This window comes from Solanum lycopersicum, chromosome 5 (assembly GCF_036512215.1).
Source record: "Solanum lycopersicum chromosome 5, SLM_r2.1".
Lineage (NCBI taxonomy): Eukaryota > Viridiplantae > Streptophyta > Magnoliopsida > Solanales > Solanaceae > Solanum > Solanum lycopersicum.
In genome coordinates, this window is record NC_090804.1 from 67540256 (window position 1) to 67567241 (window position 26986).

At 27.6% G+C, this 26986-nt stretch overlaps 1 protein-coding gene and 1 non-coding gene across 2 annotated transcripts; one reads left to right on the top strand and one right to left on the bottom strand.

The window, feature by feature from the left end:
• Nucleotides 1–11766: 11766 nt before the first annotated feature.
• Nucleotides 11767–13216, bottom strand: LOC101266638 (uncharacterized). Its single transcript, XR_011221467.1, has 2 exons — nt 12928–13216; nt 11767–12238 (listed from the first exon to the last, which is right to left on the bottom strand). It is a non-coding gene; the product is annotated as an uncharacterized protein (transcript).
• Nucleotides 13217–20880: 7664 nt separating this feature from the next.
• Nucleotides 20881–26587, top strand: LOC101266334 (two-component response regulator ARR1). The gene is made up of 6 exons (XM_004239749.5): nt 20881–21484; nt 22779–22931; nt 23050–23436; nt 24545–24621; nt 24780–25892; nt 25996–26587. The coding sequence occupies exons 1-6, from the start codon at nt 21298–21300 to the stop codon at nt 26068–26070; spliced, it is 1992 nt and encodes a 663-aa protein (XP_004239797.1). The 5' UTR covers nt 20881–21297; the 3' UTR covers nt 26071–26587.
• The last annotated feature ends 399 nt before the right edge of the window (nt 26588–26986 follow it).

The window sequence follows — 26986 nt, forward strand, 5'->3', positions numbered from 1 at the left end:
AATTTGAATAATAAATTAACGAATAGTTACTATAAAAAGGTAAGTAAAAGATAATATATAATTATTAAAAAATACCAGAATAACCATGCATCACGTCAAATCAATTTGCTACTAATGGATTTGAATTATATAATCTAACCGTAATAATTAAAATAAATATTGTATTTAAACGAAATAATACATTATAAATACAACACGTAACAAACCATCCAAACGAGGTGGTTAATAAAATTAAAAAAAAATCGGTTTTCCAAAATTTGATTTAATATATTGTAGATTTAAATACGATATTATTAATAATATTTTTCTAATTTTACTGACTCGAACTAAAAACTTTCTGATTAAATATCGAGAAGAATTTTAATGGTAATTTATTATGATGTATAGGTGTACTTAACAGAATCAATCAAATGATTGATGAATAATGTGCATAAACTGAAATATATATTTTTTAATTTTTTTTAAAAAAATATTTTATATTTTTCCTCAATTATTATTCGACCTTTAAATAATTAAATATATGTGTTAATAATAAAATTTCAACTTCTTCTCAAAATAAATTGAGTCAAATATGAAAAGTAACTATTTGAGGAGAAATTTTCAGATATTCCTTTTTACAATAGATAACTTTATTATATTTATGTATATTAAAAAAATCAATTTTTATATATCAATTCCTACTAATATATATTTAATTTTGCATGGTTCCTCAAGATGCAAAGTGCTCCAATAAGCCTTGATTCTGGTGGCCTTTTTCAAAGGATTCAAAATGATATTTATTATATTTATTTATAATTTAATTTGTAAGAAGTCGATCTTTAATTTATTTTTTTATCCTAATAATTTAAGAATTATTCAATCTATTAACGTGGCTAATTATATATTGCTAGTGACGATAATTAGTGCGTGAAAATATGATTCGTTCAATTTACTTTAATTTAGATGAAAAGTATAAAACATTTATTCATGATTGGTGTATAAAAAGGGTGAGGCAAATCTTTGAAAGATTTTTAAAAAAAGTCCCGGCAAATTAATAAATTAAATTAAATGTGATAAACACACTTTAATTTTATTGTATCTCATGGCAAACTGTTTGTCAGCCATCTCTCTCCTTCAAACTCTCGCGCGCGCTCACAACTCTCCCTCTCTCGCACCACCTCTTGTTTGCTATATAAAATGTGTTTCTATTTGTATAAAGCAAAAAATTATGAAATTGTATATATACATATATTTTCGTTTCCCTCTCTCCCCTCTCCCAGATCTCGCTCGCTACCCTCACATCTATCGCTTATACAAACAGAATCGAAATGTATAAATTGTATTTTTGTTGGTATAAAGTGAGAGAAAATTGTATATACACTTACAAATACATATATCTTCGTTCTATACACTTATAATTATACAATACAAATATGTTCCTGTCCAATTTTCTTTTGTCTTTCTCTCTTTCGCATTTTATACATACACAAATTATAGAATTGATTTGTATGCAACTGTTTTCTTCTGTATATGTATAGCGAATTATACAATTTGTTTTTTTGTATATGTATGGCGAATTATACATATTTATGTTTGCTACGGAGCGCAATTATACAAACATTGATATAACATACAAATATGAATTTTTTATTTGCTATTTCTGAAAGTTGTTATGCTTTTGAATTTGTTTTGGCTTAATTCATTTTAATCTAAGTAATTTGATCCACCTATTTATTAACTCATTCTATTTTGACTTGTCTAAATTCAGTCCAATCAGTTCGTTTGACACTCTTATAAACGGCTATAATTCGAGTAAAGCAAAATAAAAATATCAAAATAAAAACAAAGACATCCATTATAAGCAATAACGATAATAACATACTCAATATATTCTCAATATTCCATAGGGGCATCCATCCATTGTGAATATATGAAATACTATATTCTTCATGTTAATAATATTTATATTTCTTTAGAAAATTCATATTACATATTCATTTCTCTCAATTTTTTAAAAATATATTCAGATTAAAGTATTCAAAGTGGCCACTTTTTCCAATTATATACTCCAATTTTGCATATGCTAAAATTTAAATATCTATATTATTAATCATTAGAGAAATCTAATAATGAAACTTTTTTATCTTTTCTTCTTAATAGTAATTAATTATTGTCACCACATCCACATGATTATTCTCAACTTTATTAACACATAAATAATAGCGTTATGTTTTGTTTCTGGCTAGTGAATTAGTCTTAGTGTAATATTTTAGTTTAATTAAATTAAATCAATATTCATGAAATATTTAATTGATCTTAATTGTTTTTTTATATTAATTTGCACCGAAAGATACATGCAGTACGTAATTCCAATTCCCAAAAGAGAATTTGTACGTTGTATAGTGCACATTAAAATAAATTAATATGCATGTATTATTTATCGTAAAAGACACTTCATCCGTCCTAATTTATGTGAAGTATACATATATTTTTTGTTTGCCTCGAAAAAAATATCATATCTTTTATATTTAAAACTCTCAATTCATAAGATAAATGTATTAGATCACAATTTTCAGCATCTTCATTTTTTTTAAAAAAAAAATATGAATTGTGACTGGTCAAATTATAGTATGTCACATAAATTAAAATGATTGAAGCGTTTAAATTTATAAGAATTCATGAGAGATGATTGTGAAGTGCGAGTAGGGCAACAATCACCAACATCATAATGAAATGGTAACTATTACTCTATTCTTAATTAAAAATCTCAGGATATATCAGTCCCTTAGACTGAATTTACGAATATTTTATTCCTGATCAAGAAGGACAATTTCTTTGCCAGAATTAGAATTAGTCGAACTCAAAATAAATACATACCAAACATTGAATTGAAAATAAAAAATAATGGTAGGCAAGGACCATTTGAGATACTATATTTTTTTTTAAAAAAAATTCCTTTTCTTCATTGATTTAATTTTATGCCTATATATATGAATTTTCTATATCCATTAGCCCTCACAATAAACACAACCAACATTTCTCTCTTTTCTACTAACCTAATCTCAAATTAAATGGCACCAAACAAAAGAGATATGCCTAAGATAGGCCAAGAAGCCTTTACTCTTCTTGATGAATTCCATGGAAAAAATACAAGGCCTAGTGTTAAAACAACCAATAAAAATTATTTTTATTATAATCAATATCAACCCCAAAAATCTTATATTGTTCAATTCAAACAAGCTGAAGAGACTAGAGTTATGAATAGTTATGAAGCTGTGAAGTTCTATGGAGGGGTTCTTGTTTGTGATTATTCCAAGAGAAAACCAAAAGTAATGACTTATTATTAAGCATAAACGAGTTCAGGATCTAGAATAAGTGAGTATTTAAAATTATGTATGTGTGATCTTATTATATTGATACACGTATACATAATACATGACATGATTCAACTGAATCTGCAGAACCCATTCTAGATCCATTACAAGCGTGTTTAAATTTTTTTTTGTCGTTCTTTTTTAGTTTCTCAACATTTACACCTTTTGCATTTCTCTATGTATGATGTTATTATGTATTTCACTTTTAAATGATATAGTATCTCCTTTTTTACTTCTATATATATATATCTCCAATTTACTTCATAAGGTGATAGATCATGTGAGACTCAATTCAGGAGGGAGTATTGTTGGGGCGTGCGAATAAAATTTCACAGGAAAAAGATAAAAATTAAAAGAAAAGATGTTATTTAGAGATATTTTTAGTAGTGTACGACTTTTTGAGAAAAAATCATCTTGAATAAGGAGTGTGGAGGTTGAAATTGATCACGACGTCATGCGGAAGGTTACAATTATGAATCATGAGATCGATAAATTAGATGACAAAATCTTATACTAGAAATAAAAATATTATTATATTAGTCAATTGGCCTACATATTAAAAACTAATAAAAAAACATTAAAATTGTAGAGAGAAAATCTCCCGTACATAAACAAAAATACTACATTGTGATTGTTATTGTGTTGTGTTATGAGAATAAAGATCTTCAATTTATAAATCTCCAAACTTTTCCTTTAAGAAAAAAATAAATCAAATATGAACAAAAATTATATTTTTCTTTGAGAGAAAGTTAAAGTATTTATGGTAATGCTTTGATTTTCCTTCAAGAAAAAAATCAAATAAGATAAGAAAATCAGCGTCAAATCCTAACACTGAGTCGCCTTAGTCTAGAGCTATCAATATGGGCTAACCCACCTATCCGGGCTAACCCATACAGGCTTTGACATTTTACAGGTCAGGTCGGGCTAGCCCATTTTTTGTGTGGGCCAGAAAATGGTCAGCACAATCCACGACTACGAGGGCTACAGGCTTGCCGGGCCAGCCCATTTTTTAAAAAATTATATATTTTTATAATTATTAAATCAAATTATAAATTATAATTTAAAAATATTATCATAAATATCGACAAAATAATATTATATGATGTTAATGTTACTACTTTTTAATCAAATCTACAAATAAAATTATTTTTATAATATTTATTAAGTTTTTTTAAAAGTAAAAGCATAAATACTCAAATAGAAATATTAACCTAATTGTTTTGAGTTTGGACTCTTTTTAATTTTAAATTTTTAATATTATATTATATTTTTTAATTAATTTTATTTGCCCACGGGCCGACCCTATCGATATTTCTCAAGCTCCTCAAATCAGCAGGCTTACTCATGTCGAGCTAAAAAAATTCTTTTCTTAAATATGCTCCAAAAAATCTTAGTCCACATCTATTAAATCCCGGATTAGGTCATGCCTGCCCAATAGGCCTAGCCCATTATGGTGAACAATAACTACTAGGAGTAAATTAGTTAGAATAAATAAATAATTTTATCTTAAACTTCAATGGAATTTTCAGAGAAATTGGAGTATATATATTATTCATATATACTGTGTATAGTGTGAACTGAATGGAGGCATGGAGTATATATTAATCATATATACTGTATATATAGTATCTAGCATATATATTTATTAATCATATATACTGTATATATAGTATCAATCTAGCATATATATAGAAACAAGTGGTATTTGTCCAGATGAACTAAAAGTAATTAAGTAGTGCAATTATTGGTATAATCTGTCATTAGTCATGTAATCATTATGATGATTAATCCTAGTTATCAAGAAACATAATATTCCCTAATCAAAAAATTAATAAGATTCATATAACTCCATGATTAGATGCCATATGGATTAGCATTTAATTATTTTCTCTACTTTTTTAATTTAAAGTACATCAAAAAGAGATTGGAAAGATCATATATATACTTTTAGGAGGGACTTAATTAATCAGTTAATCAGATGCTAAATTCCTCTAATGATGAATAAATTTATTTGGATTAAAGGAATATTAACTAACAAAATAAATGAAGCATTGAAGGAATCTAATTCACATCAACATACAGTGTATCTTTTACTCTTTTCATTTTTTATTTATTGAGAAAAAATAATGTTTGGTAAAATTTTACTTAATATTAATTGTTACCACGCCACATGATTATTCTTAATTTTAATTAACATCAATAAGTGTGACAAAGAATAAAGGAATTATATATAGGTTTAGTTGCTATATAGCTAGTCAATATTAATGTATATTAGTCAAATTAAATTAAACAAAGACTCATGGAATATTAATTTAATTTGCACCGTAAGTATAAGAAACAGAAATTTTATTTCTATTTTATATGAAATTAAAAGGTTATTTTTTAGAACATGTTATAACTAAATTTTGAATTGGTATAGCACAAATTACAAAACAATAAATCAATATGCATATATTATTTACCTATTTATGCGACATATTTTTTTTTATTATCTCAAAAGAATGTCAAATTGTTATATTTTAATTTAAAAATTAATATTCTATCAGCAATAAAATAATTTATGGTCGCACATATAGTAAAGACTTATTTTAAATAATAAATTTTAAAAGTTTAATTTTTTTTCTTAATCACTGCTATCGCTTGTCAAACAATGTCACATAAATTGAAACCAAAATACATTTAAATGTGTAAAAATTAATGAGTGATGATTTTGAATTTGGTATAGCAATATTATACGACGACAATATAAGGTTATTGCGGAATTAGAAGTACCATGTTTCAATATCTTTAATTAAATATCTCGAATTTGAGTTCTGAAAATAAAATTGCAAACCCTTTACACTCTAAATGAGACTTTTGACTCGAATTTAAATTAGTCAAACCTCAAAACGAATATCGAACACGAGTAAAATCTTAAAAATAAAATGGTGGGCAAACACCATCTAAGATAACACTTCCTTTAAAGTGCCCTCCTCCACCACCCCCAACCCCCACCCTCCTTTTTTTTTCTTCATTTTGATGCCTATAAATAGGACTCATATCCATTAGTCCTCACAATAAACACAACCAACTAGTCTCTCTTTTCTACTAATAAGCAAAATACAAAACTTCTCACACACAAATTTCTTTGTCCAAATCCAAAAATACAATGGCACCAAACAAGAAAAACATATCAAATATAGGCCAAGAAGCCTTTGGTCTTCTTGATGAACAACAACTCTATGCAACAAAGGGAAAAATTAGGTCTCGAGCTCCTCCTTCTCCTTCTGTTGTCGCGGTTAAAACAACAAATCAAAATTACTTTTATTATAATCAATATCAACCGCAAAAATCTCACGTTGTTCAGTTCAAACCAACGGAAGAAAGAGTTATGAATAGTTATGAAGCTATGAACTTACATGGAGGAGTTCTTATTTGTGATTATAATTCCAAGAGAAAACCAAAAGCTATAGGTTATTACTAAGCATAAGCGAGTTTAGTAACCAGAGTCAGTAAGTTCAGAATTATGTGTGTCGGTGCGTGGTCTTATGATGCCGATATGTAAACATATGTAATGGACTCAACGGAATCTGCAGAACCCGCTCTAAATCATACGCATGTGTTAATCAACGTCTTGAGTGTGTGTGTTTTTGTTTGTTAACATGTACTTGCACCTTTGCGTTTGTATATATGAATAATATTTTACTTTTAAATGCCAAATCGTGCTTCTTTTTTTTTTTTTGGTTTTTTGCCAAATATAAATCATAAATATTTGAATGATGTGGATGACAAATATTAGAGTATCCAAAGTATTCCTTTTTCCAATTATATAACCCAATTTGCATGTGTTCGAATTAAATAATCCAGATACCTAATGACATATTTTAATATATCAATCATTTATTTACCTTTAATTTGTATTCTATTGATAGTACTAAACTATATTGGAGAGGGAAAATTTAAAATTAAAATTTATAACATTGATGTCTTCATATTTACACGTCCTTTTGGAAAATATTGATTATGTGAGGTGTATAGTTTGATAGTTTTATATTTTTTATTTTAAGGTATTGTTTTAAAAGATTCTGTTAGGGATTTGTTTTAGGACTCGTTTTGAAGCGGGACTTTAGCAAAATGTTTTGCGACTCAAGTGTGAGCTTAGGATGTGTAAGACTTACGTTTAGTGATGGAGCTAGGATTTTCAATAAGGGGGTTCAAAATATCGAAAATGTACTCCCTGAGCATGTCCAATACTCGGTAGATTTTACACAAATTATGTGTTAAAAATCTTTTGTTAACATTGTTGACTCTTAATTCTTAAATAAATGAATGATACTTAATAATTTTTAATCTATAGAGATAAGAAGATCGAGAGTAACTCAAATAATAAGTTGTAGTATCAGATTTTACTATTTGGTAACACCGTGAAGATGATTATTTAGTATGTGACATTTCTTTTAAAAATACGTAGTGCAATTTAACTTTTTCACTTACCATTCGTCTTCATGGTTTTTTCATGTCTCAAAATTATCATATTTAATTGTATTTAGCTATTTGAAAAAAAAAAATATTTTTATTTATGACAGAGTGATGATTTTATTAAAATAGTGATAAGTTTTTTTGATTATTTTATTTTAGGGGGTAAATGTATAATATGATAATAATATTTTTGAAATGATGATTCTATTATCCTCAAGAAGTTAAGATATTAAATCATTTAGGGATAATGTCCAAGTACCTCCTCAACCTATGTCCGAAATCTCAGAGACACACTTATACTATACTAAGGTCCTATTACCCCCTCAACTTATTTTATTAATAATTTTTTACCCCTTTTTAGCCTACGTGACACTATCTTGTGGGTCCAACGATGGTTGACTTTTTTTTCAAACTAGTGTCACGTAAGCCAAAAAGGGGTAGAAAATTACTTATAAAATAAGTTCAGGGGTAATAGAACCTTAGTATAGAAAATTACTTATAAAATAAGTTCAGGGGTAATAGAACCTTAGTATAGTATAAGTGTGTCTCTGGAATTTCGGGCATAGGTTGAGGGGTACTTGTGCATTTTCCCAATTATTTATATTTGTATAATCTTGTTAGAAGTTTTATTTTCTACTCCTATGAATTTTCTAAATCATTTTTATAACTATTTCAAACTATTGATGCTTTTCTTTTTTAATTATAATTGGGTTACTATATTATTATATTATATTGTAAATCAAAAATTTAATATTCATAAAACTTATTATGCTAGAGGCGTACCTATCATCTTATACTAAGTAAATTATTAATATTTACTCTATTTATGTGTTATGATTAAAGTGTTATTAGTATTAAGGATAAATTAGAATAAATAACATCCATATGACTCCATGATATTAGAATTTAGATGCCATATGGATTAGCATTTAATTATTTTTCTCTATTTATTTAATTTAAAGTACATAAATTAGTCGGTTATTCAGATGCTTAAGTCCTCTAATGATGAATTAATTTATTTGGATTAAAGGAATATTAACTAACAAATTAAATGACTTAGAAGGAATCTAATTCACACCAACATACAGTGTATATCTATTGCTCTTTTCATTTTTTATTTATTTAGAAAAAATAAATGTTAGGTAAAAATTTAATTTTAATATTAATTGTTACCATACATCTTCCACATGATTATTCTTAATTTTAACATCAACAAGTGTGACAAGAATAAAGGAATTATAGGTTTAATTAGTTGCTATATAGCTAGTCAATATTACTATTTTTGGTCAAATTAAATTAAACAAAGACTCGTGGAATATTTAATTTGCACAGCATATGTAGACATGTAGTACGTAATTCAAATAACAATATACGAATGTGATTTTACGAGTGAAATTCGAAAAAGAAAATCACAAATATATACAAGTTATGTTTTTGTTTTATATGAAGTAAAGTTATTTTTGATAACGTTTGAAAATAAGATTCACCTCTATCATTTTTTCAACTCAATTTTTGAATTAAAAGTTATAAATCATTATGCATATATAATTTACATATTTAGGTGGCACATTTTTTCGTACGGTCTCAGAATATAATATCTTTATATATAAAAATAATTTATTTTTTTAAAAAATATTTTACCTTTAATGAAATGATTGATATGTATAGTTGTACAATTTTTTAAGACTTATTTGAGTGAATATGTTTCAAAAAAGTCTTATATTTTTTCTTAATAAACTCTATTATTAATCAAATAGTGTTAGCATAAATCGTAAAGAAAAAATATTTAAATTTGTAAAAGCTTATGAAAGATGATTTTGATTTGGTACGGCATGCAATACTATACGACCACAATATATCAGGTTATTGTGAAATGATAAGTATCATCTTTCAAATTCTTTAATCAAATATCTTAGATTCGAATTCTGAGAATAGAGCCGTAACACTCCAAAGTAGAACTTTAATCTGACTCCAAAATAAATATTCAGTCAATCAGATCCCAAAACAAATATCGAATATGAGTAAAAATTCAAAAAAAAAAAAGGGTAGGCAAACACCATTAAGATAACACTTACTTTAAAATTTTCCCTTTTTTGATGTATATAAATAGGTTACCTATCCATTAACCCTCACAATAAACACAACCAACAAGTCTCTCCTTTCTACTAAAAATTTGCATCCAAAACTCAAAAATACAATGGCACCAAACAAGAAAAACATATCAAATATAGGCCAAGAAGCCTTTAGTCTTCTTGATGAACAACTCTATGCAACAAAGGGAAAAATTAGGTCTCGAGCTCCTCCTCCGCCTCCTCCTCCTTCTTCTGTTGTTAAAACAACAAATCAAAATTACTTTTATTATAATCAGTATCAACCACAAAAATCTCATGTTGTTCAATTCAAACCAATCGAAGAAAGAGTTATGAATAGTTATGAAGCTGTGAAGTTCTATGGAGGGGTTCTTGTTTGTGATTATTCCAAGAGAAAACCAAAAGTTATGACTTATTACTAAGTACAACGAGTTTAGAAATCAGAGTCAGTGAGTTCAAAAATATGTGTGTGGTTTAATTGTATCGATACATAATAACCTCAACTCAATCTGCAGTATCTGTTCTAGATCCGTCTCTGAATTCAGAATTCGTATGTCTTTTTTTTTGTTTTTTTAGTTTGTCAACACCTTTGGCATGTGTGGTCGATGAAGTTGTAACTTTTACGTGTATGAGTGATGTTATCATGTTATATATTTCAATTTTAAATGCTAAGCTATGTTCCCTTTTTTTTTCTCCTTATTTTTTTGTCATGATTACTCTATATTGGCGTTTCTTTTTGTATGAATTTAAAAATGTTAAAATATAACCAGGTACTATAATAAGAGAAAAAATATATATATTACGCGAAAATAAGTAACTCAACTTTCAACATTCATTTAAGATAAAGTTTTTTATAAATCATTAGCAAACACTCCCCATTCATATTTACTTATCGTATTATTATAAGTCATCTAATATTGGGAAGTGGATTGGAAATTACTAAAGTAACAATAATAAGAAAATATATATACCGTGAAATTATCTCTTGATTTTTTAAACTGAACAAGCTAAATGAGATATCGTTTTTTTAGTATTCTAGACCAGAAATCCTTTCGAAAGTTAATCATGATGATAATTAATCCTAGGATATCGAAAAATATAATATTGCCTAGAAAACAATTAGTAATAATTATATCCACATAACTCCATAATAGATTCCAAAGGGGTTTGATACTAATTAATTAAAAAAATTTCCTTTTTTTTCTAATTTATATTTGTATTTTTAAAGTATATAAAAGGGAGATTGGAAAGATCATTTATACTTTTAAGAGGAACGTACTTAATTAATTAATTAGTTAGTTAATCATATGTTGAATTAATTTATATTTAGATTGGATTGAAGGAATATTAACTTAACATATATGAAGCTAAGAAGGAATCTAATTCACAGCAACATACAAATTGCTATATCTTAATTTTGCTCTCTTTTATTTTTTTTTATAGATATTAAAAAATCAACATATGAATTGTAGGAATATATATTTATTTTTTTAATAATAGTGTGACATATTTTATTGAAAATCTCATGGATTTAGTTTAAAGGGAACATTATCCTAACATGTTAAGAATGCATTTTTAGATGATTTAGCTCATGATATTTAATGAGATGAGTATAAATATGACGATAATTATGTTATTTACTATATATCTATCGTTATTAATAATTTGGAGATGTATACGTCAAAAGAAGCTTATGTTGTGGACTTTGATAATCATAAATAATGACGCTTTGCCATACGTTAACCTATGAATCTTGGTGATAAACTTTGTGAAACTTAATTTGACGAAAAAAGTATTAAGTATTCAGATAAAAAATCTTACATCGATAATTAAAAAGAAAAATACTTATAAAGTATAGAAAATCCTTTAGGAGAAAGTCACATAAGCTTTATTAAAAAGTGTATTGAACTAAATTTAGCCCAACATTACATCAATTTGAATATAAATTTTTTAAAGCATGGCTGAAATGCTATATATATTAATTAAAAAGGGGAACCAAATCATATAGGCTTCATTTTAATTAATTAATTAATTAAGCATAAAGATTTGGATTTTGAATTAAGTAGGTTTCAACAGTTTTATAAATTCCCATAGCACTATCTTTTCCATCTTTAATATCTTCTTCTTTGGCAAAAAAATCACCAATTCCATGATAATTTGTTGTCATTTTGCAAATACATCCTCCAATATTAATTTTGGATTCTTCAATTTTTATTTCATATGAAATAAAATCAAGATTTTGTCCCAATGGATCCCCTTCAATCATTGTGTATTTACACACCATATTTTCTTTATCTAATTCATCTATTCTATGTTTCACAAACTCAAAAGGATTACCTGCAAATTAAAACAAAAAAAAATCAGCAATAATATACTTGTGAAATTTCGGATCTGAAGATCGAAGAGGATAATGTGTATGCAGTTTTACCTTTATTCTTTGTAAAATTAGGAAAATTAAACCAAAATAAGTCATTATGGAAATTAAAGTCTTACATGCATAACCATTTGATAAGAGATTATGAGAAAAGTTGGGTATAATTAATTTCCCTTAAAGCTTCATTTGAGGGGTTGTTTATCTGTTTGTTACGATAAAAGTTATTTTTTAAAAAAAAGGTTCTCTCATTGAGAAAGTCATTTTTCAGTGTTGATCGACGACATTAATTAATGTTCAAGGAAGAAAATAAGCGAAATTGATTTTTGAAGAAAATATTTTTTATAAAAAAGAAATTATTTTCTGGTGTTTGATTGCCATATATATGCCCAAAAATCTTGAACCAAAGTTCCTAATAAAGTTATATAAGAACTTAAAATATATATATATATATATATATATATATATATATATATATATATATATATAAAATAACATTAATTCGAATTCAGGATATGAAAAAGAATCATGATAGAAAGCATCTCTCTCTTCAATATACTTTATACAGCGTGAATCCAAATTAATTGAATCTCACTACAGATACGATACTCGTTAAAAAAATCTAAAATAAAAATAAAAGATGATATACACTAACCTTTTGTGAAGTTTACTTGTTCAATACTTCCAGCTCCACCATCTCCTTGTAATAAAACAACATTTTCAACAAATTGAGGCAATAATTTTGGTATTAAGGATTTTGAATCCATAATTAAAGCCTTAAATAAACGAATTGGTGTTATAGGGGAATTAATTTCTTCAGTAAAAGTTGTAACACCCATAATGATTATGAATAATCAAATTTTGGTCTATGAAAACTAAAAATTTAATTAGTGGCTAAAACTAGAAATTAATTATTTGTGCTGATATTGTATGTAATTATGATTAATTGGCATATATATAGGTTGGAATTTTTTAATTTTTTTTAAAAAAAAAGGTCAATTTTCTATTCTATATTGAATAAAACACATGGGCGGCATTATAATTTTGGACTTAATTTTGGTCTAAGAGGAATTGAATTGTATTTGTTTAATTTTTCAGTCTTATTTTGGAGCCAAAAGTTTTAATGAGTTGGTAGGTGATTTTTTCTTTAGTCTTTTAGAAAAAATATATACATTCTTTACTGGTTAGAAGGTTAAAATATGAAAATCGAAGTTTAAATTTCAAAGAAAAGCTAGAAACGAAAATAAAAATAGGTATTTCTTTACGTCTATTCAGAAAAGAATTAATTTTATATGTTTATGTCTTTTAATATGCAAAATTATTCAGTATATATATATTGATAAAAGATAATAATAAATATGTGCGAGCTGAATGAGACACTATTAAAAAAGAAATTTAAATTTGAGTTTTTTTAAACGAAAAGAAAGAAATTAAAATTTAAGTCCAACTCAGGCTAATAAAAAGGAATATACAAAATTTGACTGTTGAATTATATTTCAAAATTATTTTATAAATGTTGCTTTACAATGTCATTGTCCAATATGGGAATGGACCTACTTATTAATATTACTTTTGTTTGTTGTTATTAATAGTCCAATGTTGAATGAAGAACCACAAAATTTGAGAAGTGAAATAGGAATTGAGTTTCTATATAAATAAAATAATAAATATATATTCCAATTTAATTATTAAAGGTGATTTAATTAATAATTATTATTTTAATATTTTTTTTCTTTTATGAATACAATTGAAATGAATAAAAAAGAATTCTCACATATATATTTGGTTTATAAAACATGATCAAGCATACATGCAAGGTTAAAAGCGGAGACATGATTTGATGTTTAATTAATTGATTCGAAAATCTTTTTTTTAAAAGTTTATGGGTTTTAAATTAAAATTTTATCTATATTTGATAAAAAAAAATTATTACAAGTTTAAGGTTTAAACTAAAATTATCGAGCTTATCCCAATGTAAAACTAAACCATGTTAGCTTCGCTACTACCCGATAAGCATGTCAAAGATATAATATATTGACATATTTTCTCTAATAGTTTAAATTTTTTATACAAGACGTGACCATAATTCAAGAAATCTTTCTTCAAAATAATTTTTAAATTATAATCGATTATAAAAAAATTGCATGTATAAAATTATTGTGTCAGTATATTCACGTAACTAAATTACTTGACTCTTCTAATTAGGGACAGAACAAGATAGAACTAAGGGGTTTAGATGAAAATTTTCATCATTTATAAATAATTAATATGTTTTAGCATATATAATAAATATTGATTTTTTTTAAAACAAAAATCCTTTATATATTTACTTTTTATATTTTATTATCATTAATAAAAATTTTAACTCCGATACTGTTTCCGCACAAACATGTCATGTCTCATGTTTGGTAGAGTTTACACAAAGATAGGACAATATTTATTGAGCCGACACCTTTTTTTTTTTTCTTCATATGAACACGTTTACGATATAAATATATAATAAATTATAGGAATCTTGGAATTTTTTTATGTTTTATTAATATTTTCAATGTGCTGTATATGTTTTTATATGAAACTTACAATAACTTCAAAACTATTATATATGAACACATAAATTTTAATTGTACAACAAATTTAGTGATAAAAATCCTAAAAGTCACATCCAACGCACACCTAAAGATAGAGGATAACATATAATATAAATATATGTACATTGGACGTTAGTCGATAAGTACATGATATATGTAATAGTCGGTGGAAGGATAAAAAGGTCACCACTATTAAAGATCCCTCTAACATAATATAGGTAGGGTTTGTCTCCTTTCGTTATTATACTTACACATAGGGTTATCATTTTCCGAAAGCTCTGTAGAACCACTTACCTAACACTTTGTTTGGATAGTTATTACATATTGTTTCATAATGCATTGTATTGTACTTTATTATTTTCTAATGAATACGAGTATATAAATAGATTGTATCATTCTTCGTCGTTGCATAATGTCGCACATCTATGATTGAAATATGATAAACTTACAAGAAAACTAGGATACGGAGTAGAGCTACTATGAAAACGTAGTGCATACCATAAAATAGAATTATTAAATAATAAGTAAAGATAAAATTTAGAAGGAAAATATTACAATAAAAATGGAATCATATCAAATCGATCGTTATACAAAACGCGTCTTTTCATTGTCACTTTACGATGGATTTAAACAATAGGTTACAATAAAATATAAGTAACAGTTAAAATAAATATTATATTTAAACTAATAGTACAATATAATACAACGGATAACAACCATCCAAATAATAAGACGTAAATATTTTTGATCGATCGGTCAAATGTATAACTAGCTTATTGTTGCAACTAATCAATTCTGGGCCTTATTCATTGGGCCCTCAGCCCGCGTTCTAAGCTGACAGACCAATTAAAGCCTGCTATTTGTGGGCCCTGAAAGCCCATTTAGTTGGCCCACATTGTCACACCAAAGTACAAATTCAATTTCACCTCTTTATTGATGGTCAATTTTAAATTTTTAAAATAGAATTTTTAATAATAAACCTAATTTTAATATGCAGTCATTATCTAATTAATTACATAAATTTATACATATAATGAACATGTTTCAACCATGATTTAAATAGAAAATAATCACATAAATTACTTGTATATCTTCCAAAAATCAATTGCAAAAAAAATATTTGATTGTTAAGTGATTGTTAATCTAAAAATACATATATTTAGAAAAATAGAGGTCAGTAGCTAATTAGAGTTTGGTGAAGATATATATTTTAGTGTATGGTGAATACAATAAAACATGTCTATTTCTAGTGATGGTCCACTTTATGGACATTTTTTCGGTCGATGGTCTAGATTTATATATTATTGATATTTTTAGAAAAAAATATTTTGAAAAAATGATTTATTTTATTATGCTTTTCTAAAACATCTTATCATTTAAAATTTTTTTTTTTTTTAATTTTCTCACTCTCTCTCTTATTCTTAGATATATCACTCTTATACATAATATGTCAAAATGCAATGTATTGTGAATTTAAATAATCCCTACTTTTCTAATATTTTCTTTATTACTATTTTCTATTTTATTCATACTATTTTCATTAATTACTTGCATATAATATAATAATTTTAATAATATAATATTCTGAATAATTTGGTTTTTGACATTAAGTATATATATAGAATTGTGTAAAAAAAGTAAATCAAATACTAAGTTAATTATGTTTCAAACTATATACATTTATTATGAAATTAGAGGATAAAAATAGATTATTAATGTGACATACTCCTATTTTTCAATCTTTGTAATGGGAGTTTTTGTTTGACAATAATTTTTTTTATAGATTTCTTAAACATTATGCATTATTAATAATCATGTCTTATGATACATTATGTATACTTTCTCAACATTTATAATTTATTTCATTTTAAAAAAAAAATTATATATTCCAATATTTAGTAAAATCAGATAATTTGATCCTTATACTCCGAATCGTTTTGTATAATAACAGATGAATTTTTTTTGTTGTTTTGGTACATGGAGAAAGTGAATGAAACTCCGTATTTTTCACCCGATATTCAATACTCATTTTATATTTCAATTAATTTGAATTTGACCTCCGCACAAAAAATCTTACTCTAATAATGAAGCATTCTGTTACGACTTTATATTCAGAACTCGTATTCGAGACCTATAAGTTTATTGTCTACATGATTGATTAGTCAATGCTCTAGAGTCTAAGAGTATAATGATGGAGATTTAGTATAGTGGGCCTACAAATGGGCCCATCTCAAGGTACTCTTGGGCCACTTGGCCCTGTTATAATTTCGGCTATTTTTGAATCTTTACAATTGATGTGGGCCCATTAACCTACCATTTGCCCATACTGCCACGTGTCCATCCCTATTTTGTGTTTGTTTAATCATAAAAAAATTAAAATGTTAATTTGATCTCCGAATAATTTCAGAGGCTTCCCTTCGTGTTTAGTTTCATAACATTATCACTATTTTTATTTGTAATATTATGTTTTTTCATTTCTTATTTTGATTTTAATAGCTTATCGATTTGACTAATCGTAGAATTATAAGGTATCAGAATAACTCTCTTCAGTATATAGTTATAATCTAAATTTTGTGATTCGAGTATTGTGGAGTTTTTAAAAATAATTTTGATATTATATAATTTACTTTTTATATAAAATTTGAAGAACTCGATTAGATAAATTAAGAATAGTCAATACGCATATACTATATAGTTTGTTTGTTTTTTAATTGCATTTTTGTTGTGTTAGCTGACAAAAGCACGCATATGCAATTTCTCCACTATCCAAAAGCTTTTGGTGTTTGTGGATGTTGACATTTTGATCAATAATATATAATTTATTTATTTTGTGTCCTTTTAAAATTATTTAGATATAATTTTTTCGTAATTTACGTGGTTTCTCAATCTTTTCAATTATTAATATGCGATATTAAATACAATTTGTTTGGATAATTGTTATACATATCATATGTGGATTGTTATTTTGAATAATATTGTTTTACGATTTGTATTGTATTGTTACATTTTATTGTTATATAATGATGAAATGTTTTGATTTATACAGTAAATGATATGATGTGGCGCGCCGCAATGTTATTTTATTTTTGTTCTAGTCATTTTATATTTACTTATTTTATTCTTTATAATACAATCTTTTTTATAATTATTTTACTTTTATTCTACTTTTCTTTATAACGTTGTAAGTTATTGATATGTGATTTAATGTATCGATTAAAGATGATATTATCTATTCAAACGTTATATTTATACAATATAATATAAAATACTATGAAATGATACGTAATAATATCTGTTGTTCATCGACTACGCCTTTCGGCTTAATCTTAGGCCCCGACTCACCCTCCATGGACGAATTTTGCGGAGGAGCCCTTAGATTTTTGGGGCATTGCTCAAGCTTATCAACGAATTACAAGTCGTTAATGAGATGTGTACAATACGATATACCATCAAGAGGTGTAATGAGATGATTGAAACATTTTTATTCAGTAACCTTTTTGATAAGAAGAGCGGTAACCTTTTGGTGAACGTATTCAATACAAATTTAAATTAATCGAATCAATAAATTTCGAAAGTAAATTTTTGAAAAACGTATAAATATTTTTTAATTTTGGCGTGAAGGTTCACTGCCACACATATTTGTTTTGTCCTTAAAAGCATATAAACATTTCATAAAAAGCTAAGCCCTCAGACTCCTTTACGACTTCACTAATTAATTAAATTTATTAAAGTGAATTTTATTAAAAGATGAGAAGAAATATAATAAATTAAAATTAAAAGTGAAAAAAAAAATATTTTTTTTACCTCATTATAGTTTTAACTGAAATATGCTGACGTGGAAGTCTACGAAAACAGGCTTTTTTTGGGTATTTTATGGGAATTAATTCTTTTATAGTTATTTTTTTTTACTTTACTCATTGGAATTGAGAATATACTGTTGATTTTCTTTTTGGCCATGAATTTTTTTTTCGACCATAAAAATTTTAAATACAATTTAAAATTTCATAATATTGACAATTATTTTTTATGCTTCAATTATTATATTATTTTATCGTTATTGTGATTTTTTAATACTTCTTCCAACATTTGTTGTCCTTTTTTATGTTCTTTTATAAATTGAGATTTTAAAAATATAATTTTTCTATCTACATAAGTTGAAGAAATAATTTTGTGTATACACTATTTTTTCATATTTTATATACGAAATTTCACTAGGTAAATTATTATTTTTGATATAAATCTTCTTGTTTTTGAAGTATTATATATATCTTTAATAATGAAGTAATCTATCTGTTTGAATTTATTTTTTATTTCTAGAGTTCATTTTAAGAAAACATTTCTTATTGCTTTAGAATATAACTCTTTAATTTTAAGTTTTCATATAATATATTTAAGACCATATAATTATAAACATATTGGTTCTGATTTCTTTATTTAAGATCATAAATTTTATAAATATCTTTTATTAAATTTTTATATTAAATTAAAATTAGATAATCAAATTAAAATTGATAAGGTAATAACACTAGAACTATTCATCAAAGTGACATCATATAACGAAGTTGGTTTCAACTTTATTTATGGGCTATTATTTTATTAATGTTAATTAAATATTTTATTCGTAAAATAAGAAAAAGAAAAGAAGTTAGTTATCTAAATTAATATTATGTAAATGAAATTAACAATTGTTTATGTGGTATTAATTAGCTGTGATTTTGCTATTAGAATCAGATGAACAATCAAAATGGATTTGTCAAATCAGAGACAGCTAATAAATTATTTTATTAGGATGAAAAAAAAATATTTTTTTTTTCCAATTCAATGTCATTGTAGACCATAGTGTTAATTAATTTCCTTATTTATTCTGTTACTGTCTTTATTTTATTATTGTTTTGCTTATATAATATAGAGTTATGGACCATGAAGGTATTAATTAAAATAATAAAAGAAGTTTGAGGAGATGTCACAACATACAAAAGTAAATAAAAATTCACTTTGTATTTGATATTGATATTAATATCAGATTAAATTTAAATTCATATATTGTATGATCTATTTTTAAAATTGATATTTTCAAATATAATTTTATTATTAAAACGAAAAAAATTTCATTCACTTCGCACAAAATGCGTATTCAAAATAATTATTTATAGAAATGATTAATTGTTTGTTACAAATAACCCACGTTACAACATCTTTATATTATTGATTAAAGTTGTTTAATTTTTTATTATTTAAAATAAATTGAAGAAAAAAAAAGATGTAATAAGAACCAACCTACAAGTTTGACTTAGAGACATGTTACTAAGTAATTAATGAGATCAAGATGCAATCAAGTGCTTAACAATAATTTAGACCTAATTAACTAATTCAACTTACTCTTAACAACTACAATGAAAAAAAAAACTTATTTAGGAAAAAAATAGACTCTATAATTAGATGAACTAAAAAAAGATTTTGAAAATAAAGTGCAAGTTTTGGAAGTTCCTCTTTCATTTTTTTCCTAATAAAAATTACAACCTCCTTATTAATTGATTTAAAAAATACAACAAAATTTACTCTATCAATTAAACTATAGATTCACTTTGACACAATATTTTCCTTCAAATAAAAATATGACTTTATTTTCCTATATCAAAACACTTTCATAATAACAGATTCAAAATTTAAATTTAATTAATATCAATAATTATTTTAAATTAACATATAAATATAAAATCTAAACATATACTAAATTCAAGTAAATCATAAGTTAAAAACACATAAATATTTATTAATTTTACGAAATACCTGTTACCCTGACATGGTAATATAATTTTAATTAGATAATCTTTTAGACAATGGTCTATTATTAAAAAATAAATAAAATATTACTCCATTATGATTTTAGAAATACAAAAAATAATTTTAGCTGGTGTGGGGTTATTTAAGTTCATATATGAGCTGGATCCACACTCAATGGAAAAGACCCCACAATAATTTATTACTATAAAAAAAAATTATTATAATTTTTAAAAAATATATAAAATTGGTAGTAATAATATTTTTTATTTTTAATAATATAACCAAGATAAACCAAAAAATTAAAATAAATTGACAACTCCAAGCACAAACACCCATGTTCTTCATACCCAAAAAAATTAGTATATATATATATAAATTTATTAATTCTCATCCTCTTGTTACCTCTTTTTGTTCTTCTCTTCCTCTTAGAGCCAAAATTAAAAATTAAAAATTTATTTAAATTTTATATAAATTATCCTTGTCTCTCTCTTGAAATTTTTTTTTCAATATGATTCCTTATGGATGTACCAATTAAGATATGTACTACTAACTTTTAAGATACTTTTGTTCTTGTTTTTGGGTATTTTTTATTTATTTCTTTACTTTATTTTTATGTAAATTTGTTGAAAAAAATTCAAAATTTTGAAGAAAGTATGAATCTTGGTGTTGGGTCAGTGGTGAAAACCATGTCTGGTGCTAGTTGTAGTGTTTCTTGGAAATCCGGTGGTAGTGATAAAGTTTCCGACCAGTTTCCGGCAGGTTTAAGAGTACTTGTTGTAGATGATGATCCTACTTGTTTAAGGATCTTGGAGAAGATGCTTAGGAATTGTCACTATGAAGGTACTAAAAAAAATCATTTTTTTATGTTATGTAGATTATGTGTTTTGTAAATCAAGAATGGTGCTTTAGATGTTTTTTTTTCAAGAGTTGACCTTATTGGTGCTTGTTTGTTAGTAAAGTTTAAATCTTTGATGTTTTTCTTTTGGCTTTTTTATGTTGAGTTTGAGTATGATTGATGTGTAGAATTTGATTTTTATGAGATTTGGAAATGAAAAGTTAGGAATTCATGATGGAAAGATTGGATCTCATATGGAAACTTCTCTTTTTGCTTCTTGATTTATTAAAGTTGATGTTTTCCTGTTGTTCCTTAGTAAATGTGTTTTTTTAAGTTAATTTAGTTGGTTTCTTTGGATTTGAATGATAGGATTAACTAATAGAGAGTATGATTAATGTATAAGATTTGATTTTTCATGAGATTTGGAAATGATGAGTTGGAATTTTATGATTGAAAGAAGAGTTCTTTTTTGGTTCTCCTATTGACCTTCTCTTTATGTTCCTTAGTATAATGAAGTTCGAGTCTTTGTTGTTCGTTTTATCGTTCTATGTTGAATCTGAGCTAGTGGAGAGGATAGTGGATGTGTTTTTTGCTTAATTTGGTTGATTTCTTTGGATTTGAAGGATAGGATAAATCAATAGAGAGTATGATTGATGTATAGGATTTGATTTTCATGAGATTTGGAAATGATAAGTTGGGAATTCATGATTGAAAGAAAAACTCTTTTTGTATCTCGTACTGACTTTCTCTTGGTGCTCCTTGGTTTATTAAAATCCATATTCTTCTTTTTCTTGTTTTATGTTGAATTTGAGTTTCGGAGAAGATAGATGACGTGTTTTTGTGCTTATTTAGGTTGGTTTCTTTGGAGTAAGGCTTGTAGGATTAAGGATTGGATAAGTCAATAAAGAGTATGATTGATATAAGATTTGATTTTCACGAGATTTGGAAATGATAGGTTGGGAAATTTCATGAAGAAAAAGATTTGTTTTTGGATCTCCTATATACGTGTTTATTAGGAACCTTAACTTCCTCAATTAACTTTTAGGGGTCATTTGGTATGAGGGATAATAGTCTCGTGATAAAATGCAAGATTATCTTGTGTTTGGTTAAGGGTCCGGGATTATATAGTATAATGATGGGAGTTAGTCCAAACGACCCCTTAGGGTCAAGTCAAGTTACTTCATTTATGACCTTGGTCTGAACTAGTGTGTTTCAGGCTTCTGAGAACTTGTTGTTTTTTGTTGTTATTGTCTAATTTGTTTCTGCTCACAATTCATTCTAATTTTATGATTCTTCCAGTCACAAAGTCTAATCGAGTGGAGCTTGCATTATCAATGCTCCGAGAAAACAGAAATGGTTTTGACATCGTTATAAGTGATGTACACATGCCAGACATGGATGGTTTCAAACTTCTTGAGCATGTTGGTCTGGAAATGGACCTGCCTGTTATAAGTGAGTATCTCGTTTCCTTTAGTAAAAACTGTATTATTAATTTTTCAAGCTTTGTAACTGCTGAATGCTGATAGAGCACTGAGTGATGGCATCTGATCTCCCATTTGTCATTGGCTAGTGATGTCTGCGGATGACAGTAAGGATGTCGTTATGAAAGGTGTTACTCATGGTGCATGTGATTATCTGATCAAACCGGTGCGTATTGAGGCTTTGAAGAACATTTGGCAGCATGTGATTCGTAAAAAGAAGCACGAATGGAAGGACAGAGATTTTGATCAATCAACAAGCGTGGAAGATGGAGATCAACAGCAGAAACCTCCAGAAGATGTTGATTATTCCTCTTCAGCTAATGAAGGGAATTGGAAAAGCTCGAAGAGAAGAAAGGAGGAGGAAGATGAAACTGAAGAAAGGGATGATTCATCTACATTAAAGAAGCCACGTGTGGTTTGGTCGGTGGAGCTTCATCAACAGTTTGTACAAGCTGTCAACCAACTTGGAATTGACAGTATGCTTCTCTAGCCTATTTCTTTACCTTAATATTTCTATGTGCTTCCATATTGCTTGGAACTTGGGGTATTTCAGGTCTAGGGGAGTATATGCCTATTTATGATCTTTAAACCAGAAAGGAGTTCTTCCTAGCTCCGCTAACCTTGTGGCTTAACCAACTTGATATACTTCCTCCGTTTTAATTTGTTTGTTTGGTTTGACTTGGCGTGTAGTTTGAAAAAGAAAAGAAGATTTTTTAATCTTGTGGTCGTAAGAAGACTTTCTAAACTAGTGTGGAAAGTTGAAATCAAACAACATATCCATAGTCATCCCACAAGGTGGGGTTTGAGAAGGGTAGAGTGTATGTAGACCTTATCATTACCTTGGAAGGTAGATAGGTTGTTTCCGATAGACCCTCGACTCAAGGAAAAGCATGTCAAAGAAATAATGGAGGTGAAGAACTCATGGAAAAATCCAATAGTTGCAAAAAAAAGAAAGAGACATTCTTTTTTAAACGGACGAAAAAGGGAAAAAATGAACAAATTGAAATAGATGGAGTACTATTTTGCTAATGTTCTGTCTTTTCTTACATTACCAGTTTCAGAAAAAAAAATGTAATTCTTTTCTTTTCTTTCTTTTTTTGGATTTTTGGTGTTCATACCTGCTACCTCTACTAGCACAAGTACCGTGTTACTCTGCTCACCACGATGTAGGTACATGTTAAGATTTTACCTAGTGTTTTGCGTCTCTACTGGGATTTGAACCCTAGTTTTATTGCAGTTCCTTTTTACTCTCAACCATCGCCGATAAAATAAAATGTTCAAGATTCTATAATTCCTGGATATGATTGGAGGTTGTTTGACTTGGTGGTATCGGTAGTTGGTATCACAAGATTAACGTTCATTTCATTTCTCTTGGGTGTCCTTAATATTTGATAGTTCTCTAAATTTTTGCGTGAGGTTCAGTTCAACATATACAACTTTTCTTCAGCCAAATTGCGTAGTCTAACTGTATTGCACTGTCTATTACCTTAGAAATGGGTTCTGCTGAATAAGAAAAGATTGTTTGCCTATATTCTAGATACTAACTCGTATATTCTTCGTTGCTGATTCTGGCTATGATTTCAGAGGCTGTTCCCAAGAAAATTCTCGAGCTGATGAATGTTCCTGGGCTAACCAGAGAAAATGTTGCTAGCCACCTACAGGTCTTTAGCAACTTTACTTCTTCCGTTTTCAAGAATATATGGTTTCATGCACAATTAGTTGATTAGTGGAACACTCATATTTGTTTTGCAACATGTAGTTGATAATATTTCTTCAGTTTCTTTATGATGTGCTTATTGGTGGTAATCATGTACTGCAGAAATATCGGCTGTACCTAAGGAGGTTGAGCGGTGTATCACAGCATCAGAATGGACTGAATAACTCGTTCATGGGGCACCCAGAAGCAACATATGGGACAATGACTTCTTTCAATGGGCTAGAGCTTCAAGCTTTAGCTGCCACCGGTCAACTACCCGCACAAAGTCTTGCTACCCTCCAGGCGGCTGCATTAGGTAGGTCTGCGACAAAATCTGCCATATCGATGCCTCTAGTAGATCAAAGAAACCTTTTCAGCTTTGAAAATCCGAAGTTAAGATTTTCCGAGGGACAACAACCATTAAATAATAGCAATAAGCAAATTAACTTGCTTCATGGGATCCCAACTACCATGGAACCGAAGCAGCTGGCTGATTTGCACCAGTCCTCACAGTCCTTTGTGGCTATGAATATGCAAGGGAATGCTAGAATGCAACAAAACAACGCTCTACTAATGCATATGTCTCAACAACAACAACAATCGTCTAGGGCTCAAATGCTAAATGAAACCAATAATGGTCACGTTTCAAGGCCGCCATTGTCCATGTCACAACCTGCTGCAGTCTTATCACGAAATAGCATTGTTGACAACGTACGAGGGCCAATTTACAATCCAGTCTCCCAAACATCTTCAATAGTAGATTTCTCGCTGAATCAAACTACTGAGTTGCAAAACAACAGTTTTCCTCTTGTGAGTAGTAATTCAGGGATGTCAACTCTGACATCTAAAAGATTGCTTCAGGAAGAAGTTAACTCTGATATTAAAGGATCTAGAGGATTCCCTCCTGGTTACGATATATTTGAAGAGTTGCATCAGCAAAAAACGCAGGATTGGGGTTTACCGAATATCGGATCAAACTTCGGTGCCTCTGATCATTCAAGTATACCAGGAACTCTAGATGTCTCACCGTCCATGTTAGTTCAACAAGGTATTTCTTCAATGAAGAAGAATGGACCAAATGGAATTGCTCCTATGGGTGGACCGCAACTTAACCTATTTTCTGGCGGAAATTTGCTTCCTGTTAAAGCTGAACAACTTCCTGATACGACCTATCAAAATACATTTTTCCCGGAGCAATTTGGACAGGATGATCTCATGAGTGCCCTTCTGAAGCAGGTTAGTTCGTGTTCTTATCCGTAGTGTAGCTTGCTTCAGAATCTTGGTTTTACTAATGCCATTCTAATATTTGCTAATTTGCATTTTATGAAACTTCCAACAGCAAGAAAGTGTCGGACAAGTTGAAACTGAATTTGGCTTTGATGGATATTCACCATTGGACAATCTTCCTGTGTAAGATGCGAAAAGAGCGTAGTTGCTGTAAGCTTACGCTTTGTAACATATAATTCAGAGTCACTAGTGTACATAGTTGTTTTTGCAGCTGAAACATTGACTTCTGTGAACAAAAACGATGGAGTTTCAGCTCGTCATTCAATTCTTGATGTTGGATTCTCGTCTGGCTGCATCTTCCGGTCTGATTCTTGATTATTGTGGAATTAGACAGCATTTATGAAGGGTAATTCGTGTATGATACTTCTGCATGGTATCGCAAAGGCGTACATGCAAAGTTTTGACTTCTATATAGCTAGGTGAAATTTAGGACAATTTGCACATCCTAGAAGTTATTTTGTGCTGTTTGTGGGATGCAACGCGTTTGGCGTAATGATTCTCTTTAAACGTTCGAGTTATTTACTAACTGCAATAACCCTGTGTCATTTCTTCTATTTCACTTTCTGGAGTTTATCTTGATGTACAGACTAAATTTGGATTGCCACAATCTGCAAGTGTATGAGATTCTTTTAGTTGCTCATTCAGCTGATCTTTTCTTTTTTTCCTTACTTTCTTAGTTATATGAGTTGTTGATTTGAGAGGTATATTTTCTTTCTAAAGCTTGGCTTTCAACCTTGATTCAGCTAATAAAACTATAGAATGTGTTTTGATTTATTTACTACTGTTTTATGTGTTGTTGCTATGTTTTTATCTGAATGTGAAGTGGGAGTCTTAAATCAACGGTAAAATTATCGTATAGAGATTACAGGTTTGACAAACCTGTGGAAGTAGCCATTAGTGCTTGCATTAGGGTAGACCATCTAATATTGCAGCCCAAACTAGTGACAAATTCATATTTTTCATTAAGGTGATTCAAAATATAAAGAAGTTAGACACGAACTAATTTGAAGCTATTGAAAGCAACATACTATGATATGATTAAA

Bases quoted from the DNA above. Each gene is read 5' to 3' on its own strand.
- LOC101266334 (XM_004239749.5), top strand. From the start codon at position 21,298: ATGAATCTTGGTGTTGGGTCAGTGGTGAAAACCATGTCTGGTGCTAGT. The intron at 21,485-22,778 runs GTACTAAAAAAA...TGATTCTTCCAG, and splicing joins TAGGAATTGTCACTATGAAG to TCACAAAGTCTAATCGAGTG. The intron at 22,932-23,049 runs GTGAGTATCTCG...GTCATTGGCTAG, and splicing joins AATGGACCTGCCTGTTATAA to TGATGTCTGCGGATGACAGT.